The 24019-nt window shown below is 38.4% G+C and overlaps 1 protein-coding gene across 5 annotated transcripts in view; it reads left to right on the plus strand.

Moving 5' to 3' along the window:
- Nucleotides 1-24019, plus strand: part of TBC1D12 (TBC1 domain family member 12) — a 1516811-nt gene that overhangs the window by 479412 nt on the left and 1013380 nt on the right. For 3 of the 5 annotated variants that reach the window (XM_044056656.1, XM_044056658.1, XM_044056657.1), the window contains exon 2: nt 13424-13547. In XM_044056656.1, the coding sequence (XP_043912591.1) occupies nt 13424-13547 (124 nt within the window). Of the gene's footprint in view, nt 1-13423; nt 13548-24019 lie in introns of those variants that run through there. The other 2 variants (XM_044056659.1, XM_044056661.1) reach the window with 1 other exon arrangement.

The raw sequence follows: 24019 nt of genomic DNA on the forward strand, positions 1-24019 counted from the left end.
ACTTCCCTAGTCTGGCCATGGTCCGAGTCTCCCTGTTCAGAGGATGGACAGTGGAACTATCTTCTGCCAGTTCCCTCTTGTTGGCCGCCGCCACGACCATGGAATCAACTGTCAACTGCTTGGACCAGTGGGGCTGGTCTTCAAGTGTAGATAAAATTTTGTCTGGCCTTCAGGGGACAGGTTCTAAGTTGCCCGGGGCCTTCCAGGCATGCTGCGCAATGAGCTTAACAAGGTCATCTGCTGGTGGGGTTACCCGGGAAGTAGATGGCTGGGCATGGAAGGCCTGCAAGAACACAGATTCCTCAGAAGAAGGGTTAGAGGACTTTGTCTCCCCACTGCTTGAGGATTTCGAGAATGTCTCCTAATGAGATGTCGTCTAGGGGAGACTGTGGGGGACCCTTCCCCCTCATTACAGTCGGTGTATTTGGTGATAGATTCCTCCAGGGAATCAAGGTGCTTCCTCTTGCACCATTTCTTCCAGGGTGGCTCCCCAGTGGGATCTTCTGAGGAGGACTATGGAGGAGGGGTTTCCTTCAAAGGGGGGTCTTGTGGCTCCCATTCCCGGGATCCTGAAATAGGGGGTTGGGACAGCTGCATGCTGGGGGGTTCTGATGCTGATGTCATTGGTGCTGACTGCGAGCCTGCAGAGTCAAGGACCTGCTCCATCACCTGGAAAGCAGGCCCACTCGAGTTTGGATGGGAGCCCGGAACCGAGAAGGACAACCTCGGAACCGGGGTCACACCCTGCCCTGAGGAGCCCACATCCAGGTGAGGAGCCCTGAGAGGACTGGAAGCCGTAGGAGCCATGGACATAGATGGTGCCAGTGAGAAAATAGGAGCCGGGCTAGGTACCAAGGTACGGACGGTCCAAGCACTGCTCTGAGAGCATCGGCTCCACCAGAGCCAATGCAGCAAGGGTGGTCGGTGCCGACAGAGGAAAAACTGCTGTCGGAGCCGAGACAATATGCAACGGGGTGGACATCGGTACCGAGATCTCTGGGACCTGGGTAGAGGCTGGAGGTGGATAAACAGAGGAAGATGTAGTAAAAGATTCCAAGCCAAGGGGGACGGAAGGTCTAGCCGGAATGGGCAATCTCCTAGCTGACAGAAGCTGGTTCACAACCCACACTAGGTCTAATTCAGAAAAACTCCTGGTGGATCTAAAGGAGGCTGCTGAAGGAGAATCAGGTCTTTCTAGAAAGGGGCTAAACCTCTGCCCCAAAAAAGGGGTCATAAGTTGGAGGGTATCTTGTCCTTGGCAGATATTCGACTTTAGGAGTCAGTGGAGCCAAAGAAACTATCGGCACCGTGGCCGGAGATGGTGCCGAAGCAGGTACAGTCATAGGAGCCAATGGTCGGATCCAAGGATGGCACTGAAATCAGTGGTGCCAAGGCTGGATTGAAATAGGGGTGAATATCATAGACGGCACCGAGGGAGAAGATACGGTGTCTGGTGCTGAAGAGGTCTGCTCCGAGGGCGCCGAAGAAGCATGGAGCCGACTCTGTTCCGTAACTAACGGAGATGCAGGAACCGAGTGACTCCATTTTTTCTTATGTTTTTTGGTCTTTGGGGGGGGTGAGACCTCCGACCCAGATAGAGCCTCTGAAAAAGGTGTCTTAATTAAACCTTTTAAAATAAGCTTATTTTTACGTTCTGCTAGTGTACGATTACTAAAACTAGCACAAATGTCACAGTTAGCTTTAATATGGTCCACGCCCAAACAGTAGACACAATGAGCATGTCCGTCCGAGTTGGGCATCTTACACCCACACTTGTCACACTGTTTAAAACCCAACTTAGCTTTGTCTGACATAGTAAGGCAACAAGGCTATCCTAACAGAAGAAACAAAAGAAGGGAGAGAAAAAAGTGAGAGAATACCAACAATGGTATTAAAAAAATACCACAAGTGGTAAGGAAGAGCCTACCAAAGGCAGGAGAGAGGGATAGTACCAACAATGGTAGAAATTTAATTACCAAGGTAAAGGGTAGGGAATAGAAGTAGGTTATAGGCGACAGTGAGAAAAGGCTAAATTGACTAAAAAATAAGAAATTTGAGGAGAAACTATATTAAAAATCACAATTTTCCATTTAGCTTTGAGAGAGGTGGCTAGCACGTCTGACAAAGAACATGGCAAACGAGATCTGGAGTAACTAGGAGAGGGGCATTATGGGTAGGTCTTAGCTGAGAGTTTTTGGCTGGCGCAAGCTTGGAAACGGCTGTATTGGTTCCGAGGACGAAACAGAAGTCCTAATTGTAATGAATAAACAAAGATTTACAACATCAGATGCTTTCTTACTTAGCTCGTGACATCATGCATTCTATGCATGCAGATCAGATTACATTACATCTAATGTGTATATGCAAGCCTAATTGTGAATGTCAAGTCTCTGATTGGTTAATATAGCATAGTAGGCTTCTTTTACAAGAATTATGAGCTACACCGTCTGCAAACATATTCATGGTTTCCTTTTTATAGTAGTGACTATATTTTGTGATCAAATATATACAGAAATATTATTTTTTCTTGTAAACAGTTAATTATAGCCACTATTTCTAGTGAATATACTGGAGTTTTGTATAAATAGATCTTTATAAATAACTTTCCTATGCAGTTAGCAAGTGTTTAGTATAGGCTTATACATTTACAGGAAATGCTTATGACTAATGGTAATAACTGTAAGGATACCCAAACACCATACTAAATCCTAGCAAATATATGTATGAATAATTTTGATTGAATTATAATTATTTTGCATTTAATATGTTGATTTCCTTATTGTATCCTAGATATTATTTATATTTCAGATGTCATGTTTTCAGTTATAAAGTCATGTTTTTTAGTATATTAGCACTTTATGACAGGAAATAGCTCAGTAATATCTATGACTTGTGTTAATACAACAAACAAGTTATGAGTTTCAGTATTGCCCTATTACTGTGGTAGATATTTACAACCATCTCTATCTTAATTTTGTCTTTGAGTCATTCACTTTTAAGACCTGTTATCCATAGTAAGTTTTATATAAATGTTTTTTTACTAATTTTTGTCATTTTAAATGATGCCACTTAATTATTATTGATTTTATTCAGTTATTTAAACATCTGCTATTCCAAAAGTTTAGGAGTTAATTAAGGACAAATATGTTTTATGGAATATTTCTAAAAATCTATGTTAGCATCTTTTGGGAATGACACACACTCACTATGTGCGAACACCCAGTTCTCGGGAAATTTTTATTTAGTGGGAGTTTGTCATAATAAGATTTATTCAGAGGGCAAGTAAATACAAATGCTAAATGATTCTTTGATTTGTTCTGCATTTTGAAGTTTTTGTTAATAAAGCTAATGTTTCCTTAGTCTATTAAGCACTAAATTCAGATTATATATATCCTAATATGTATCTTACTTCCTTTGTGAATAATTACTGTATAAATATTTAATGTTTCTAATAATAGCATATGTAACTCATCTCTAAAACCTAACTGGAATCAATATCTAATTAGTGGTTTATCACTACTATTGTTCTCTTAATTTATAATATATTCTCCATTTTTTACTTTGTTTTCATGGGCTCGAACCAACAAAGGTTGATGGTTGGGATAGGTAGCCTAGCAAATTTAGTTTTGTTTGCTATACTAAGAATGTATCTCATTCCATGTATAAGGGTGTATTAAAGTTTATATCAGAGTGAAATATGCTATTTTTTTATTTAACTGTTTTTCTAGTTTTGAAATGCCTGATGCAATTGTTTTACTTTTATCTTTCTTGGGGAAAGTTATTTGGATTGAGATAAATAGAAATACAGCAGTTGATATTCTATTGTCTATTCAGGAAGAGTATTATGTATACAGGATTCTATTAATACAAGTTCCTTAATTATTTATCTTTACAGAATTCTGATATGGATTTAACTTTGATATCCTTAAGTACTAATGGCTTAAACAACCCATATAAGAGAGCCAACCTACTAATGTCTCTTAAACTAAGCAAGGCTCAAGTAGTTTTTCTCCAAGAGACGCACTTTAAAATAAATTACATATTTATGTGGGACCCTAAGGAATACACAGTACTTGCTCAATCTTCTTATAAAAATAAGACCAGAGGAGTAACAGTTCTACGGAAAAAGACTTTCTTAAATCCCCAAATCAATTACAAACATGTAGATAATGATGGACTCATGGCCTTAGTTATATTTATGTTTAATAATAGAATTTGGACCCTGGTTAATTTATACTGGTTCCCAGGTATGGGTTTGGACTAGCTAAGAAACACTTACCTTTAGAAGTAGTTGTAATAAAGTAATATACTAGGAGGTAATTTCAATTGTATCACAGATATTACAGAAACTACCAATAGGAAATCTCCTAGACTATTGTCCTCAGCCAAACAGTTAAAAAATGGACAGAGATGTTTAAATTAAAAGATACCTTTAAAGCTTTGGGACCAAATTCTTTACTATTCTCACACCAGGATTATAGACATGATGGCACCCAAACTAGAATAGATAAAATGTATATCTCGCAAGATCTTTATTCTAAAATCTTGAATTTTTCAATACACCCTTCTCTCTTTGCAGATCATAATTCTCTGTTGTTAACAATACACTTGGAATTCAATCAATTAGTTATTACTTCAAGGATTCCTTCATATATCACAAAAATTAAAGACTTTAAATTTTGGATAACTTCTGAACTTCAACTTTTCTTAGAGATTAATTATAAACCTGAAGCAAACACAATTATGGTTTGGGATTCTCTTAAGGCTTATCTATATGGTAAAACCATTAGCTGGTACAAAAATAAAATCAAAGAATGGGACTCAGAGTTACAGCAACTCCAAAATCAAATATTATCTCTTAAATCTAATAAAAACGTAATTGCTACAGATAATAATAAGAAAATAGAAGAAGCAAATAAGAAATACAATGAAATGTTATCCCATAAAACTAATTTAGCTATGGAAAAACTGAAATTAAATTCTTATGCTACCTCTCCTAAACATCTTCATAACCTGTCTATGAAAGTTAAAATACAATCAACAATGAATAACATTGATAGTATCTTTCATGAAGGGAAAAGGAAAAAAGTCTTGGACATAGGGGACATTCGGGAGGCTTTTAATTATCATTATGCAGAGCTTCATAAAAATAAAATAAGTACAAATTAATGTGAGAAGTTAGAGAATATAGTTCCCAACATAACAAGAATTCCTGAGGAACTTAAGTTAGATCTACAAAAACCTATTTCTCAAAAGGAAATTATAGATGGGATTAAAGGAAGTAAGTCTAATAAAGCACATGGAATAGATGGCTTAATTATCGAAATTTATCGATTGTTCCCTTCTTCTATAAACTCTCTCCTACATAAAACCTTTCTTGAAGTTCAAACATTAGCAAATATTCCTCCTTCTTGGAGATGTTCTCTAATTTCCCCTATATTAAAAGAGAATAAGGACCCTAATCATTGCAACTCATAGAGACCAGTTTCTTTGTTGAATAATGATTATAAACTATTTGTCAATTATGGTCAATAGATTGAAAATACCCATATCTAAAGTAATTAATGAAGACCAAACTGGTTTTATACATAACAGGTATACACAGGATAATATTAAAAGAGTTTTAACTCTAATAGATTACCTCAATAGAGGAAACCATGAAGCATTGGTAATAGGTCTAGATATTCAAAAAGCCTTTGACTTCTTAAATTGGGATTATTTATTTAAAGTCCTACAGTTATTTGATTTCCCCCCTTTTTATAACAATGATAAAGAAAATCTATGAAAATAATCTAGCATATGTCAAATTAGATCCATTTACTTCCAAAGCAATCCAAATCACTAAAGGTACTAGACAAGGATGTCCCATGTCCCCTATCCTATTTGCTCTGGCCGTAGAAATACTTGCCATTTTAATACGTAATAACCCAAAGATAAGCGGTATAAATATATATGACCAATATATTTCTAAAATAATGATGTTTGCTGATGATGTCTTACTTACCTTAACCAACTCTAAGGAAGTGTTAGGTGAAGTGGCTGTAGTAACAACAAATGTCCAAAAAATCTCAGGACTCTCCTTCAACAAATCTAAATCAAAATATTTATTATTAAATAAAAAAAAAGAACATACAGGTTCCAGTTAATCATATTATTGGAAGCCGAGTTTCAACTCTAGACTATTTAGGAATAGTCCTAGGAAAGAATATAGAGGAAACCTTACAGCTTAACTATGCTAAAGCCATAGACTTAATCAAGACATTAATAAGCAAATGGAATAATTTGTTTATAAAATTTGATGATAGGTTACAACTGATAAAAATGGTTTTGTTACCTAAAATATTATATATAGCACAAGCCCTTATACTTCCACCAGGAAAGAAAATCCTTAAAGAAATCACTTCAACTCTGGTGAAATTCCTATGGTGCCCCAAAAGCAATAGAGTGACATATTCTCATCATATCAGAAAATGGGAACAAGGGGGGTTAAAATTCCCAGAGAGTGAAACTTATATAAAGGCATTTATAATTAAAATAGTGACTAATTGGATAAATCCAAGATACTCTTCCAATTGGAAACAGTTACACTCATTATACTAATGAATGAAACTTATTTATCAAATAATGCTTTGGTAACTGACAAAGATAACAAGATATGGCACTATTTAAGTTTAAATTTACAGTATCGTACAACAAAATTAACTAAACTAACACTAATAAACTATTTTTGATGTGTTTAGAAAATGTATTAACACATATTTAGATATAAAACTGTGGCATAGATTTGTAATACCATTTACTATTACAAGGGATTTCCCTGATAAAGCACATAGAGAGATTTTTGGTTTATGGGAAAATAATAACCTATTTTGTTGGTTGCAATGTATTGAAAACCAACAAGCTTTGAACACACAAAGTATATTGTCAACCTATGGCCTATCCCCTAATGACTGGTTGGTTCTTCAGAGTGTCACAACACACACTAAGGATCTGTGTAGAGTAATACATAACTCATCCTTCAAAACCATACCAAAAATTGTAAACTGGATTTTTGGAATTCTATGTAATATCATCAATGTTAAGAATGAATTATCATTAACACTTTGTCTACAAGACAGCTCCTAAAGATACTTACTGGCAATATCTAACTAAAGGGTTTCAAGTATCATTATCAATGGAAGATAAAGCAAACATTTTATTTTCAGTTAAACTAACTTCTTACTCACAATTCTGGAGGATATTTTGTATTGGAAATTTCTACACAGATCCTTTTTGACACCTGAGAAACTCTCAAAAATAACCCCTTCAAACAGCAAGTTATGTTGGAGATGTCATCTGTCCACTAATGCTGACTGGTCTCATATTTTTATGACAGTACTAATATTAAACCATATTGGAATGAGATTAACACATTTTTTCAAGCTATCTATACTGATATATTTGTTTTGACAAAGTCTTTAATTTTATTGAATATTGTTAATAGTAATAATATGAAGAAAAGATTACCTGTATTTGTTGTCGACAATGTTAGCAATAGCCAGAAAATGTATAAACTAGAAGATGGAACTCTAATGTAGCACCCACAATGGAGGAATTCCTATCATCACTGAAGAAATGCATAATAATGGAGAAGAGAACAAAAAGAGTTAAGAACTTTTCCTAAGCCATTGGCTAATAGTCCATGGTGGAAAGTTGTGAATTTGATTGATACCGTACAGATGGAACTACACTCTTCCTAACTATCATAGTTTAAATATTAACTTATTATTTAACTACAAATGTTTTCATCTGAATCCTTTTTGTCAGGCTGAATGTAAATACTGTAAATAATTATTGAATGTTATGAATGTATTAAATTATTGTGTTATTTCTTCAAAATAAAAATCATTTGAGTAAAAAAAAAATTGCATTTCTCTACCAGATTGGATTGATTCTGGAATACATACCAGTTTTGATACACTGATACCATTCTATGATTGATGTTTTAAACATTTTGTTGCAGTATTCTCTCTTTATCTAGCAAAGCTATCGTATAACTTTCCCTTTTCCTTTCTTTTATATGGGCCAAGAATTTTGTAGAAGATATGCCTTTGGGCCATGCTAGACGTTTCTGCCTTTTCCATCTATCCTCCATCTCCATGTGCTGAAGTGCCTTGCTTTCCTTCTTAAGCTGCATAAATTCACACCTTAGAGTCCTGCCATTACACTTGCCTTTTTTATAAGCTGCTTACTTTTCTTTAATATGCTACTCCAACTTTCTTGTTTTTTGTACCCTATATTCTCTCCTCTCCTTCAGGAGTATTTTTATGGTTTTGAGGTATAGTTTCCAGTACTTCCATCCTTTTCTAATATCCTAACCCTTTTCATGATAGTAAACATTCTTGTAAAGCCTGCTCAATAATTTATTTAGTTCTTGAGAGTGTGTTGAATCTTCGCCCTCTGTATGTTATAGGGCCTTTCAAGGCCGTCATTTCTAGTACTCCAGCATTGTGATATGTTAAAGAGAGTAACAGGTGTTCACTTGCAGGACTCAGGTAAGCGTAAACAATATCCACTGGATGCAGGGCCCTTAGAAGTGTATGTAATATTCATATTCTAAAGAAAATTCTTCACTGCTTTAGTTAGATGTAGAAGATGTCTGCCTGCTGGAATTCTGTCCTTTTTTTTTTTTTTGCATTTAGCAACATCAAAATCTTCCACTGTAACTGCAGAGATGATGGGAAATACCCATTTATTCTACCATTCTGGAAAATTGACTAAATGCCTCTAAATGAATCATTTTGTCTATAAAATTCCCTATTAGAAAAGTCTTCTTTCCAGTACTTTCAATGTTAACCATCTACCCACTCTGCTATTGCATTTTTCTTGAAGTTTGAGTGATTGATGGATCAGAATAATAAGGCCTGTTTTAGTTAACTGCACACAGCTGTCTTCCGTCATCCTCTTCATTTCTTATAAATCTTATCAATCCCTTTAGTGGCGCATTTAGTTTTCTGTAAAAACAACAGATATGGAAAATGCTGTTTGAGTAATGAAAACATGCTTTTAACTTGTTCCATGTTGGCATTGCCTTAACATTCCAATGTATGAATTTTATTTTTGTATTGTGTCTTCTTGTGTACTTGGTTGCATTCAGAAACCTGCATGGCAGAGATTAGGTGAAACAAATTACAGTAACATTCGAAGGAAATGTATTTTAACTATGAACTAAACACAATAGCAGTTCATTACAAGTTGTTCACCCCCAGAGTGTATGTGTGCTGACTTATCTTAGGGCAGTGACCTTAGAAGACTAGAGATAGAGAGAGAGAGAGAGAGAGAGAGGAAACACTTTCTCTTAAGCCCTTCGAGAGACTTTCCCCTTAGCATCCCAAATTCAAGATTACACTGTTATTCAAACGGTGGTTTGATCATGAGGGCAAAGTCTGAATGATTAAACAAAGCCAACTGTGGGTAAATCTTGATATGCCCACACCCACAGGTTATTGTTATTATACAGTGACATTACTTACGAAAGAAATTGCTTACTTTTCTTAAATAATGTGTTTGTATTGTGGCGCAGTAGTGTTCCTCTGCATTTTCTGATGTACTGTGCATGTGTATGAGAGTTACATTACCATGGTTGTACAGTACATCAGTGCTGTTGAAGAGAAGCAAAGAAGAAATGAGAATCTCAGTTGCTGTTTTTTTAGCATGCATTTCCTGAAGACTGAATGTTAAACGTCTGTCATTACTTAATGACTTCAACCCCACTGGCTTGCTAAAACACTGATTTTTGTAAGTAGAAGAGACCAATACTGTGATGCAAAAATCTGGACATTCTGTGAAGATCTGGACAGTTGAGAGGTACGAGAGTCTCCTGAGAATTAAGTAGGGACAGTGCAGAAATAGAAGAAAAATCAGTTACACTTCTGTTTCTTTATTTTTGCAGAGCGCACTTGATTTTTCTTGTATTTTGCTCTGCCCTCCTTAGCATATTCCAATAGAAAAGTCTGGCCACTCAGTAGTACTTTAGCAGCTGGACATTTTTCTTTTGGTATATGCTCAGTGTACAGCGGGCTTGCTAGTAGAGCTAACCAGTCAGCGTGCATGTTTTTGTATAACAGTGACCTTTCATTGTGTAATTACACATTCATGTATATAAGGTACTAATTTGTTTCTTAATATTCTAGAACATACTGCATTATTCATTTGGTATTTAGAATGACCTCTGCACTGACTAACGAAGGAAATGAAGACATAAGTATATTGTGTCTTCTGTTTTATGTTTGTTTTAGGGTTCTTCTGATCTGTTTTGTTTTTAAATGTGTAATGCTAGAGTGTCCTAGATCACAGCTCAACAGAGTCCCATTTCAGTGTCCAGCAGTGTTGTTAAAAGAACTTTCAACAGAAAACAGAGGCTTTTGGATGTGTAGTTCCAGAGGGAGCAGTATTGCAGTCTCAGCTAATAGCACAGTCAGCAGATTAGTCATTGCAATGTAGTCAGCTATCTCCATTGGTAATGCATTCAACAGATTATCTGCTGATATTCTGTAATTGTACATCTGGGGATATTATGCATTAACATCTGTCACTATCCATGCTAACACTGCACTACACAAAACTGCAAGGCAAGCACAAAACCATCCTAAGCTGAAGTGCTGAAGAATCACTTTGAAAAACAAGATCGTAGACATAGCACTGTGATCATTTGCATGGCAGCCAGACCTCAGCAACACACAGACATCCACTCCATACCACATATAGCTTTCTCCTCTACCACCAGAGACAAGAGTCACCAGAGTGGTTTGGCTACAAAAGCAGTCCACTCACTGTGGCTAAGCAAAGACAGGGTAACAGTCAGATGTCTCATAGATGCTAGAATTTGCCATATCACTAAGGTTCTTGTGTCTCTTCACCCCAAGTATGAATATGAAATGGTCATTGCTATATGTGTATGACTGATTTGTGATAATCCCCTTAGACTATGCAAAGAGGAACATGAGGGAGCTCTTTAAACAAAGTTGTCTTGAGCAGTGTCCTTTCATGACTGAGAATGATGTCACATAATCAAAGAGGACCGACTTTAAGGCTTGGTGGTTGTTGGCATTCTGAGGAGGTCCACTGGGTGTCATCCTGGTGAGAGTTGGGAGACTGTCCTGCCTGTTACACCAGATATTACCTGCACCCATCTCCCCAGGGCTTTAACTTACTGACTTCAGTCTGTACCCCTGCATGGCGTTTTTATGCAGTTTAATTTTGTTCAGTAAATCTGAATTCAAATCTAGCTAATGTCTGTGTAGTTCTGCTGATCTCTAGGAGTCTAAATAAGAAAATGCTTTTGCTCGGCACCTTTCTGGCTGTAGAAAGCATTGATATTTGTGATGTCATTGAAACATAATTTCAGTGCAGTAACAGCATCAATCCTTACCAGATTTTATTGTCTGCCACTTGTCTAGACCAATACGTGTAGATAGCAGTAATCCTTATGGTGGCTTCACCATCTTTATCCAAAATGCCCTTACCTGTACATTAGTCAGGACAGTGACCTTTAAATCCTGTGTATCCTAATATCTGTAAACAAGGCTTCATATCACATTCTGGCTAACTGTGTCATGATCACAAAGCATATCTTATTAAACTAGAATCCATCTCCATTGTCCTAAACATTATAATTGAAGGGAATTTTAAATATCGTTCCATTAACTGACCTGCTTCTTAACCAAAAATGTGCACAATGCTTCCCTGAATTTATCAATGCAAACTTCCATGGCTAAGTAGTGCCGACTCTCACTAGTGGCACCAACATACTTGAGCTTATCACCAGTCTACTCTCTTCCCACTGTCAAGCCTTCACTGGTAAAATAAGATAAACACTGTAAAATTCTCTCTACAGTCTGCGTGCAAGTGTCCATCTATCCCAGCTGTCTCTAGAGATTTCTTAAAGGCCATTTTCCTCATACTTGCTGCTGACGTGAGGTGGTTCAACACTCCTCTACTCATCAGTGATTCTGTCAAATACCACAACATACACTCATAATTTATGCTGCCTTGTCAATGTATAACTGGTTTCTGTTTGTATTCACTACAGACATAACTTCTTGTTTAAAAGCAGACTGATGTGGTATAACTCAGCCATAAACAGAGCTTACAGTAAAAGGAAAAAGCACATAGTTCTAATAAAGTGAACAAAATTACAGCATGCGAAATCAAAAAAGATTACTAAATCACTGAAGAACAAGATTAAAGTCTACAAAGCTATTTATGAATTGAAATGTGCTATGTCAGTAAAAGAGAACCACAAGACATTCTTTAGTTTTGTAAAGAACCTCAGAGGTAATACCTAGCATTACCTCAGACTTTTCTCTCATGTCATCACTCATTCAAACCTTTAGGATTTAACTAACATCCTGGTGTATAATTTCCTATCCCACTCATTTCCTTTGTCATCTCCAGAATTTCATATGCAAAGTACCATACCCCTTCCCTGGCATACCCCTTCCCTATCAAAAATACCCCAGTGACAAAAAGTCAGCACTGTGTGTCAAGCATATCAAACTGTTCCTGGGTATTGGATAAGCAACAGCAGCCTAAAGAAAATCTGGAGTAGTGTGTCTGCACAAGTGACCCCTATGTACCCGGGAAACTACAGACCTATCAGCCTTACCAGCATCATTTGTAAGGCCATGGAGCTTATTATCATGGACCTCATCAACAAGGACATAGGGAACCTACAATCCCTAGATCCAAACCAATCTGACTTTAACAAGCAGGTCATATCTATTAAACCTAGTTGACACATTTGTAAGAGTCATAGAAGCACCAGATGAGGGTAACTCCATGCACAAAATGTATCTTGATTTAGCTAAACTTTTGACACCATACCCTACTCTGGCATCATTGACAAAACTGGTCAACCTCCGTATAAATCACTATGTAGTCCATTCACTTGCCAACTGGTTTAATGACCGAACCTATTTACTGTTTGTTGCACACTATCCTTCACGACACTTGTCACCAGTGGTGTACCCTACGGCTTTGTTCTGGAACCAGTTTCCTGGGCATTTACTTCACTGATACTACCAGTATAATACAGAAAAGCCACAAAAGCAAAAATGGCAGCAAGACCCAGGCAAAGCAGTGTGTGTTAAAGACGACATTAGAGGTCATTAGCTGACCAAGTGTGCAGATGATAGCAAGAATGGATTTATTACTAACTCTCCTAAAGATTCTTGTGGTTCCGTATAAAAATAAAAAAAATGGCTTGAGCTCCCTAAGCTACACAAAGCCTTTAAAAAACCCTATTTTTGTGATATAGCATGACATTAAAGTTACTTTTAGTCAAAGTACATTAGAAGGGATCTGACATGTGCAGATTATTTGTTAGCATTCAATTTTAATTTATTTTGCTGACGATGGTGTGACATTTTGCTTTTTTTTCTAGAAACATTTTCTTCAAAAAAACGAAAGACCTTAAGTTTTCTACTCAGAGTGCTCCTGGCTGGAAGTTATTTGGGAAAGTCCCACCAAGAGAAAATCTCCAGAAAGATTCCAGAACAATTCAACAGGTACTTTGTTACTGCAGTTTGTTTTATTCACTTTGAATTTTAATGCAGCATGCTGCTAAATGCTTCACATTTAGTATCTCTTGTTTAGTATTTTTTTTCAACAACAAGGTTTACTAGAAAGCAGTACATCCTTTTGTAATTTTTCCGCATAATTAGTGATGAAATTCTGTCATCCTCAGTTTCAGTCAGTAAACATTTAGTATTTCTTATAGTTTAGTGAGGAAGCTGTTTCTTCCAGTGAACATTTCTTTCACAACAGCCTAGTCTTGAAGAGTATATTTTTCATTTTTTTCACACACTGACCCTGTGCTGCCAAAGACCACTACTAATGAATTTCTGGCAGAACACTTGGAATATTGTTTGAAGTGTCATGCCAAGTATTTTGCTTTTTATGCTGTAGCCTTTTCCACTACTTCATTAAATCAGCCCACTAGTTCTTTTCTCATAGTAGGCCAAGCTTTGTCTATGAAGTATTGCATTTTGTACTTTCAGCCTTCAGAACAGCATTGTTTTATAGCATGACTAATTGTGTAGCATAACTTCACTAATGTTTCTTGCCACTTATTTGATACGTAAAAATAATGCCATAACACCACAGTTTGTAGCAAACAAGAGTATACCTCACCACCACCAGCACATATTCAGAACTTTTTTCTTTCCTTTTTTTAACAAGAAGCATCTTTATTGAGTTCTTACTTATGATTTAGGCAGTCGTACATTTATGTAAAGTAAAACAAACCATATCGACATATTTTCAGTTGCAAATATACATCACTTATCTTCTGTACAGTCATTATCAGTCAAACTTTACATAGATTATTTAATTTCTGCCAACCCTTAAAGCTCATTCCTCCTCTAGAACATTATTTTGTATATTGTTCCCACAATTCTCATTTTTTTTCTATGTAATTTGCTCCTACCCTTTGCTAAAGATCCCACTTCCATTATTTTATCACTGTTACTGTATTCACTACTTCTAGTAAAGTTGGTTCCATTTTCTAGTAATTGCTTTTTTTATCAGCCACATACATTAAACTCTGCAAGGCCCTTACTATGTCTAGGCAATTCCAATTTTGTATCACAGCTAAAAAAAAAAAAAAAAAAGTAATTTCCTTAGTTACACCAATTTGCTCACCCAGTATTTCTGACAGAGTAGTCTGCAGGAAATTTTTAAAGCCTGCCAGCTCATTACACTCCCCAAAATATATGTTGCCAATTACCTCTTTCTTCCCCATCACACCTCTACCATTTGCAATCTGCATGAGGAAAAATTCTTTGGAGTATACCTAGGATATAAAAATATGCAAACACTTCCAAGCAAAGATCCTAAATCTTCTAGACTTTGTTGCATGTTTGGGAGACATACATATATCCTCTGATTGTTTCTTTGTGAATTGCTTATCCAGTCTCTCTTCCCAATCCTTTCTAAACTTATCTGATTTATTCCTGTAGGTATCATGCAATATTTTATATGCCCTACTAATTATCCTGTTTTTAATAGCAACTTCTGTTCTAGATTCTCCTAAAAATTCTACCAGTGCTGGCCTTTCACTTAGGAGCCCCTATTCCTTTCTCTTTGCCTTTACTCTTATATCAATCCTTGATAGGGAAGGCAATCTCTAGCCTTCATTCCAAATGTATTCTTGGCCTCTTCTCATTCTATTACCTTACCCTCTATAATTATTTGCTCCAGATACCTTTTTCTTTTGCCTTCTTTCTCCAGCCCCCTCTTGACTGTTCTCTGTACCACTAATAGCAGTCATCCCTATTGGCAGAATCTCATTTCTCCTTTCCAGTGTTGGCTTAGTTCTTAGTATGCTTTCTGCTGCTTTATGAATATAATATTCTCTGTGGTTATGCTTTATGAATATAATATTCTCTGTGGTTATGGTTATTCTCCTTAAGGATCTGAATGCAAACTCCCAGTCTCTCCTTATTTCTTGAGCTTCTCCCCTGTTTCATCATCTCTTACCCCTTTGAATTATAGCTTTCTGCTTGTGCTATGTATAAGAACCTTAACTTTGTAGCTCTGAAATACCCCTTCAAATCAGGTAATCCCAAACTATCTTGTTCTATTGGAAGGATCAACTTATCCCAATTGACAAGTGCCGTCTTCCCTTTTCAGATAAAATCCTTCAACTCTTTATTAATTGCTATCCACAACTTCTCCTCTGGATGTTAAAAATATGCCTGACGTGTATGAAGCTAAAGAGATTTAAAAACATTTTCACTGCTTGTATTTTGCTATCGATACCCATAAAAGAGAGCTTCTTATTTCTTAGTTTTTGTGTTATCTTTTGTTTAGTCTCTTCCCACTTATCTTTAGCTGCCATGACAAAATCCTTTTTAGTCATACTCCTAAGTACTTCATTTTATCATGTTCCCATAAATATGGGTCTTGCAAAACCAACTTGTGTGTGGATAGATAGTTTACAGCTATTGCGTTTGCTCGGTCTTCATTAATTTTATATCCTGAAAATACTTGAAGCTGTCTCAGGGTGTTCCATAACACTGAAATGTCCTCCTCTGGTTTTATCAAGTACAAAATATTATATCAGCAAGACGTCAACTCTTCTTGATGACTATACCAATTACATCCTTGAATTTCTGAGTCCCATATTTTCTTTGCCAATAGATCCAAGTGTAATTCAAGTAACAAAGGAAAAGAGGACCCAAATGAAACATAGAGAGGCACCCCCCAATTTTAATTTTCACCTCAGATCTCTCATATAACCTCCTACTGAACCTTATTATTTTATCAGAATTAAAATGCTTCTGTTGCCTATTCCTCAAGATCACAGCTTAATCTTTTGAATGATTTCTTTGCATGAAGACCCACCAGCAGGGGTGGTATTTTCTTACATTCTGCTTCCCTGTGGATCATTGTTCTAGTAATGTTGTCAAATATTTGCCCCCCCCCCCCACAAAAATCACATTAATCTTTATCAATTTTATTTCTTTCTTGATGTTTTTGTTTGCCTAAAACTTAGTTCATAGTGTTAATTCATTTAACATTACTTCCTGTTTCTGAGTCAAATAGTGTATTATCTAGTACATAACAATGCTATCATTGTGTGGGTGTGGTTATAGATAAAAAAAAACTGAGTAAACAGTAAAACTTAAATACATTTTAATCTTTTTTGTAAAAATAATTTTTGGTGGTGCTGCGGTAGCGTTGTCGCCTCACAGTTAGACGTTGCCCATTCCATTCTCAGTTAGAGCGTCTTCTGTGTGGCGACATGTGTGAATGAGCGTTCCTTCGTTGAAGGTTGTGCGTTAGGCCCGGCAAGCCAGTACGTAAAAATCTACTGCTAATCATTAGCGGACCGGAGTTCCGCTGTGGCGACCCCTAACCGGGAAAAGCCGAAAGACACAAAGTGTATTTAAAGTATTTACTGCTTTTATTGTCTGTTTTACGAAGGTTAACAGAGTTTTGATATTTTTCTGCTGGACTGAGTCATTTCAATAAAGGGAGAACACTATTGGCATTGTACTTTTAAGGTTAAAAAGCTGAGAACAGCTCTAGCACATACCTCAGATTTAGGTTTTAATAATTTAATCTCCATTTGCTTAATCCTGCATCTCTGTGCAACTACCATAACCACATATCATGTAGACAACCTCAGTTCAGCCTGTAAAAGAATTGACTCTTTTAATTCTTCCTCTGTTGCAATATAGGGTAATGTCATTTTTATATGTCTGCCATGGTTACATAACTGATAATAAAAACATATTGTTTGAATTGACTCTTTTATTTCTTCCTCTGTTGCAATATTGGGTAATATCATTTTTATATGCTTGCCATGGTTACATAACTGATAATAAAAACATTGGTATTTTTGTTTGTCATATGACAAATATATGTGGTGTAAGATTAGCAAACTAACATAGTTTGTAGATGAAGTATGACATTTTTGAGGAAAGATGATGTGTACTCCTATACTGAGTGTAGAGTAATGTGGCACAAGTGTACAACTTAAGTGCTAAATGAGGTTGCTTAACATTTTGTTGTACTTGAAAGCTTGATCCACAGTTTTTGGAGGGGCATAAGTCCTGCGGCAGCTGGCATGTATTGTTTTGCTTGTGGTGGATCCTAAGTGCTGTGTTTGGTGGATCCCTATCAGATGGTAGAGTTTTCAGAAACTCGTAATTCATATGGTCGAAACCATATGATCAAGTTTCCGAAAACTCAAAGGTTTTGAATGGAGATTGCTGTACATTGCAGAAAGAGACGTTTACCCTTTTTCCTCGCTGTAGTGCAATCTTGGAGTTAGTATATCTAATTTGCAGCGGTTGTGGAGGGTGTGTGTGTGTGTGGTGGGGGGGGGCTTTCCCCCCTGCAAAATCTTAAAAAAAGGTAGAGTTTTGTGTTTTTAGTTTTGGATGTTTGAGTTTTCGGAAACTCGATCATATGGACTCGACCACATGAGTTTTGAGTTTCTGAAAACTCAAGTCATCTATCTGATAGGGATCCATTTGGGTACACTACATTGCATAGTTTACATTGTCCATGCAGGCTGATATACCTATCAGCAGAGCGACAGATTCTCAAAAGCACCAGTTTTTGACTTGTTTTTTTTTTTTTCTGTCTTGTAAAGAATAAACTGTATGATTAGGCATGCGTACTTCTTTCAGACTTTTTTTTACAAGATCAGTTACAGTTTATATTCAGTAAGTGTCAGAAACCTCTTTGTTTCTGCCATTTCTAAAATTTAATTACAAAAGCCATCCTGTTGCTTTCAACAGAATGCTCCTTGATTCCATTCTTAAACATTTTTAATGGCATTGGAAATGTTCATATCCAGTAGTACCAATTTACCCATTTTAACATGCTGCTGTGTGCTTTTAACAGCAGAACTTGTCATAAATTAGTGGTTTGGCATGACAATTAGGCTCTATACCTTGTTTGTTGATGTATGCAGTGCCCCCCCCCCCCCCCGCCCCCTTAAACATCTCACTACCTTCACTGAATACTGAAGGTTAGCAGAGTGGTACTGCAATGTGAAGGTTAAGTCATAACAAATGAAAGGCAGTGTTTCTGTTCAGTTGTATTGGATATCATATCAGTGGCTGCTGTTGGGCAAAAGGGATGCCAAACACCCCGCCATGTCTTTGCTTTTAGAATTTGTGTTGAGTTTAACATTTATTTTTATTTTATTTATCCTTTATTGGTTGGGCTTGCCCATATAGGCTAGTAGCCTCTTCTTGGGGAAACATGAGTTGGTATTTATACTGCTATAGAAAATTTGACCAGGACATCTGGGAGCTTCCTCTACTCGTTATTTTTGTGGGGACCCATTTTGGAAGAGCACTTTCTGATGTTTTTCGTGTTTCACTGTTGCAGTCATCACATTTGGGTTATCTGCTTGCAGGTAGCCCTCAGTCGGCCTGATTATCAAAGTCTTGGGTCTTGCATCGTTTGCTGTCTCATCTTCCATGACGTCAGGTAGTCAGGGGTATAAAGCATGCAGCTGACGCTATTACAACATTCTTTCTTGCCATGTGGTGCCCAAAGCAGAAGCAGTTCGCAAGTGCCAGTCGGCCGACTCATGAAATTTTTGTTTTTGAGTTTCAGATCCGAAGTCTTAAACTAAGCTAAGTATGCTGTTGGGGATCCTTTTTCTTGCTCTAAACCAATGTCAGTAAAAGTTAACAATTGTATTTCTTGTGGGAAGCAAATACCTCATAAAGATTTTCATTCGTACTGCATTCCTTGTCTAGGCCCTGACCACGGTGTACCTCGCTGTCGGTTTTGTGCCTTATTTAAACAATGAACTATTCATCGTCGGTTTTGTGCCTTATTCAAACCTCATACTATTCATTGTTGGTTCATTTTTGCATCTAAATACTTTGGTACTTGGTTCAATTATCCAGAAATGGCTTCAGTAAGCCACCCGACTACCGACATTCCAAAAAAACACAAAGATAGAGACAGACCGCATAGGTCCAAAGCTGCCGATGACTCTTCTCCTAAGCTAGTCACCAGTTCACCGGTACTCAGTGAGGCGCTTTCGCAGCCCCTGATACCTGCTACTTCAGACTCATTCAAAGTCCAGTATGCCATGAGATGCTTCTTCAACTGTGGAACCTGCGGATGTCTCTACCTTGGATGGGTCTGGAGCTGCTGTGCAGGCACCGGCTTCTGAGGGTGTATTCAGGCCTACTGACTTGCATATTAAACCGATGCCATCTTCTTCTTCAAGGCCTAAAACTCGATCCATGCCCACAAAACCGATGCCCAGACCAAATGGTCAGGCTCCTATGCCTAAAAAACAATTGATAAGAATGGCTGAAGACCTTATTACTGTAATCAGGGGAAGCCACCCTTCTCCCTCTAAGAGACCAAGGACTGATTTTCCTTCTGATTCTTCTGATCAGGATTCTGAAATTTCTGTTTTCTCTTGATGACCAGGATTTGCCCCTTATGTACCTATGAGGATTCTGATGCAGAGGACTCCATTCCCTCTGCTTCCCCTCCAGAGGATTTTTCTTTTGGTGAAACCATGCATACTCTTAGGGAGCATTTCCGCTGGGAAAGCCAGGATTACTCTGACTCTAAAAAGAGGCTTAGGGAATTCTTACTCCTGCTTCAACACAGGCCTTTAGCTATCCCTCCTGTACTGGACATAGTAGATGATGCCTTCTCGGAATCTAGCCTGGCCCCTGACACTTTCCCTGCTGCTCCCAGAAAACTTCATAGGTATTATAGGGTACCTGACTCTCACAAGTTCCTTTTTAAAAATTGTACTGCAGATCCTGAGAACATTTCACAGGGACCCAAGGGCATTAAGGCTACTACTGCCAAAAATCCTACCCCCTCTGATAGAGATTCCAGGGTGCTGGATAGATGGGGTAAGAAGGTATACACTTTTGCAACTTTGGCCATTAGGGCCTTAAACTGCCAGTTTCATATGTTAAAGTATCAGCAGCATATTATTGGATTGCTTAAACAGAAAATGATGTTGATTCCTGACTGTGCTGAAAATAAAGATTTACAGGATTTAATGCATTCTATTGAACAAGTTGGAAAACATACTTTGCAATGTGGTTTTGATTCATTAGAGGCATCTTGCAGGGCTGCTGTCACAGGGTCTGTACTTAGAACGCATGCCTGGCTTAAGGAGCAATCTTTGCCAGATCATGTTAAAGCTAAATTACTGGATGCTCCCTTAAACCAAGACTGCCTGTTTGGCAACAAAGCAGAAGTAGTACTTAAAAAGATGGAGGAAAAAGTTAAATCTATGCAAACTGTTAAATATTTCCTGCAAGTACAGCCTCCCAGATTTAGTAGGCATTGGCCCTCTAAGGATTGGTCCTTTCCTGCCTCTTTCAGTCCAAACCCAGAACCAGCAGAGCACCCAGGTTTCAGTCCCAAGGTACTCAAAGGCCTAAGCAGTGGGGGGCTCCTACTTCCAAGCAGGGAGTAGTAAGACTCCCCCCTATGGTAAACTATCTCAATGACTTAACTTTAAACCTTCCAAGCTCTGCTCAACTGACTGTTCCTTTAGGGGGAAAGATTGCCCTGCATGCAAAAAATTGGGAACTCATTACCCAGGACAAATAGGTTTTAAATATAGTTTCCCAAGGATACAGATTCCACTTCCACTCCTTACCAACCCCAAACAGTTGGCCAGACCTACCCCCAAATCAGTGGGCAGAGGTTCAAAAGCAAGTTCTTTCTCTTTCAAGCATCAGGGCTATTCAGCCTGTCCCAGAAGAAGAATGGAGGACAAGGTTTCTACTCAAGACTTTTCCTGGTACCCAGAAAAGACAATTCTTGGCGTCCTATCCTGGACCCGTCTGTCCTGAACATATTTTTGGTAATCCCAAAATTCAAGATGCTAACTCTTCATCAGCTGCTTCCCATGCTAGGTAAAAATGCCTGGTTGGCAACACTGGATTTAAAGGAAGCCTACCTGCACATCCCAATAAGGGAATCTTGTAGAAGATACCTACGCTTCAGAGCAGGCTACATGCACTATCAGATGTTCATCGGGTTTCACGGTTGCAGTCATCACTGTAGGGTTCTTCCTGCCGGCAGGCAGCCCTCGGTCAGCCAGAATCCCAAAGTTTGGGTCTGGCGTCAGCTGTGTACTCACCCTCCCTGACATCAGTGCGCCAGGGGTACAAAGCTCCCAGCCGACGCCATGTTCTCCAGTCTTTCTTGCCGCGCGGTGGAAGCAGTTCGCAAGTGCCGGTCGGCTGACTCCTGTTATTTTTGGTGGTTCATACCGAAGACATTCTTCTTTTCAAAGCTAAGTACCCCATTGGGGAAACTTTTTTCTTGCTCCAGACCGATGTCAGAAAAAGTTAATAATTGTATTTCATGTGGGAAGCAAATACCTCATAAGGATTTTCACTCTTACTGTATTCCTTGTCTAGGCCCTGACCACGTAGCTAGTTGTCGGTTTTGTGCTAGATTTAATCAATGTACTATTAAACGGAGATACGATTTTGCCTTTCATTACTTTGGGAGGCGATTTAATTATAACATGTCGTCGGACACGCTTCCGACTACCGGAGTTCATAAAAGGCACAAGGATAAGGATAGGCCTCCGAGGTCCAAATCAGACGACAGTTTACAATCAGAGCCAGCTGCCGGTTCGGCCATCGTCAGTGAGGCGCTTTCGCAGCCCCTGTCATCGGCCATTACAGAACCGCTTGCCGAAATGGACTCCCACGAGGAGCCAACTAGGCCTTCGAATACTCCAGGTGCAGGACCTTCGAATAATGCTCCCTCAGATGGGTCCAGAGCCGCTGTGCAGGTACCGGCATCCGAGGGGGTTTTCTGGCCTACGCAGCTTCAGGTAAAGGCAAAGACTCCTTCTCAAACAAAGATTCAAGCCCAGGCCTCCTCTGATCCGGGACCTAAATCTCAAAAACAAATGCTTAAAATGGCGGAGGACTTGCTAACTATGATTAGGGGTTCACATCCCCCTCCAGACAAAAGGCCAAGACAAGAATTGGATTATGAATCTTCTGATCAGGCATCTATCTCTTCAGTGTCTTCCTCTGAACAGGATTATACTTTCCCTCCTTATGAGGATTCTGATGCTGAGGAATCCTTTCCTTCAGCTTCTCCTGCTGAGGATTATTCTTTTGGGGAAACTTTACATGACATGAGGGAACATTTTCACTGGGAAGGACAGGAGTACTCTGAATCTAAGAGAAGGCTTAGGGATTTCCTTCTTCTTCCCCAACACAGGCTATTCCTCCTATTTTGGATATTGTTGGATGATGTCTTTTCTGAGTCTTAATTTAACTCCGGACTCCTTTCCTCCGGTCCCTGCTAATCCTGATAGATATTACAGAGTCCTTGACTCCCACCAGTTTCTGTATAAAAATCCTACTGCTGATCCAGAAACCATTTCTCAGGGTCCTAAGGGTGTTAAGGCCACCACTACTAAGAACCCTATTCCATCAGATAAGGATTCTAGAACTTTGGAGAGATGGGGCAAAAAAGTGTACACTTCTGCTACTTTATCTATTAGGGCTTTAAATTGTCAAATTCATATGTTGAAATATCAGCAATACCTTTTGTCTGTTATGAAACAAAAACTGGGTACCATTTCTGCATGTGCAGACAATAAGGAATTACATGATTTGATGCATGCTACTGAGCAGGTGGGGAAACATACCTTACACTGTGGTTTTGATGCTTTGGAGGCCTCTTGCAGGGCGGCTGCCACTGGCACGGTCATTAGAAGGCATGCTTAGTTAAAGGAACAAAATTTGCCTGATCAAGTGAAAGCAAAGTTACTGGATGCTCCTGTTCAACATAATGTTTTGTTTGGGTCTAAGGCTGAAGAGGTTATAAAGAAAATGGAGGATAAGGCAAAATCCATGCAAACGGTTAAGGATTTCTTACAAGTTCAGCCTCCTAGATTTAGCAGAAATTGGCCAGCTAAAAATTGGTCCTTTCCCAGCTCGGACAGGCCTCAGAGGGGTCGATATAGGCGCCCCAGTGGGAGGGCCCAAGCACAGACCTCTTATAGACCTAGACAGTGGAGTGCTTCCACCCCCAGGGGTGGAGAAGAATAGGTCTTAACCTTATAGGAAACGGGCTCAATGACTCCCCCTGCATGGCTCCAGGAACATCTTTCCTGGAAGCTCCTCTGGGAGGGAAACTTTTTCTTTTTCACCGAAATTGGACTTACATAACCCAAGACAAGTGGGTTCTGGATGTAGTTTTAAGAGGTTACAAATTCCACTTTCACACCTTACCAAAACCAAATGGATGGCCAGACCTACCAAAAACTCAATGGGCAGAGGCATTAAAACAGGTGAGGTCCCTCATGGCTATGATGGCCATAGAACTGGTTCCAAATTCAGAGACGGGACAAGGCTTTTATTCATGACTCTTTCTAGTTCCCAGAAAGCAAAATACTTGGAGACCCATCCTGGATCTGTCAGTCTTAAATACTTTCATGGAGATACCAAAATTCAAGATGCTTACTCTGCAGCAGCTCCTG

Source organism: Protopterus annectens, chromosome 14.part0, assembly GCF_019279795.1.
Source record: "Protopterus annectens isolate FY-2018-M chromosome 14.part0, PAN1.0, whole genome shotgun sequence".
Classification (NCBI taxonomy): Eukaryota; Metazoa; Chordata; order Ceratodontiformes; family Protopteridae; genus Protopterus; species Protopterus annectens.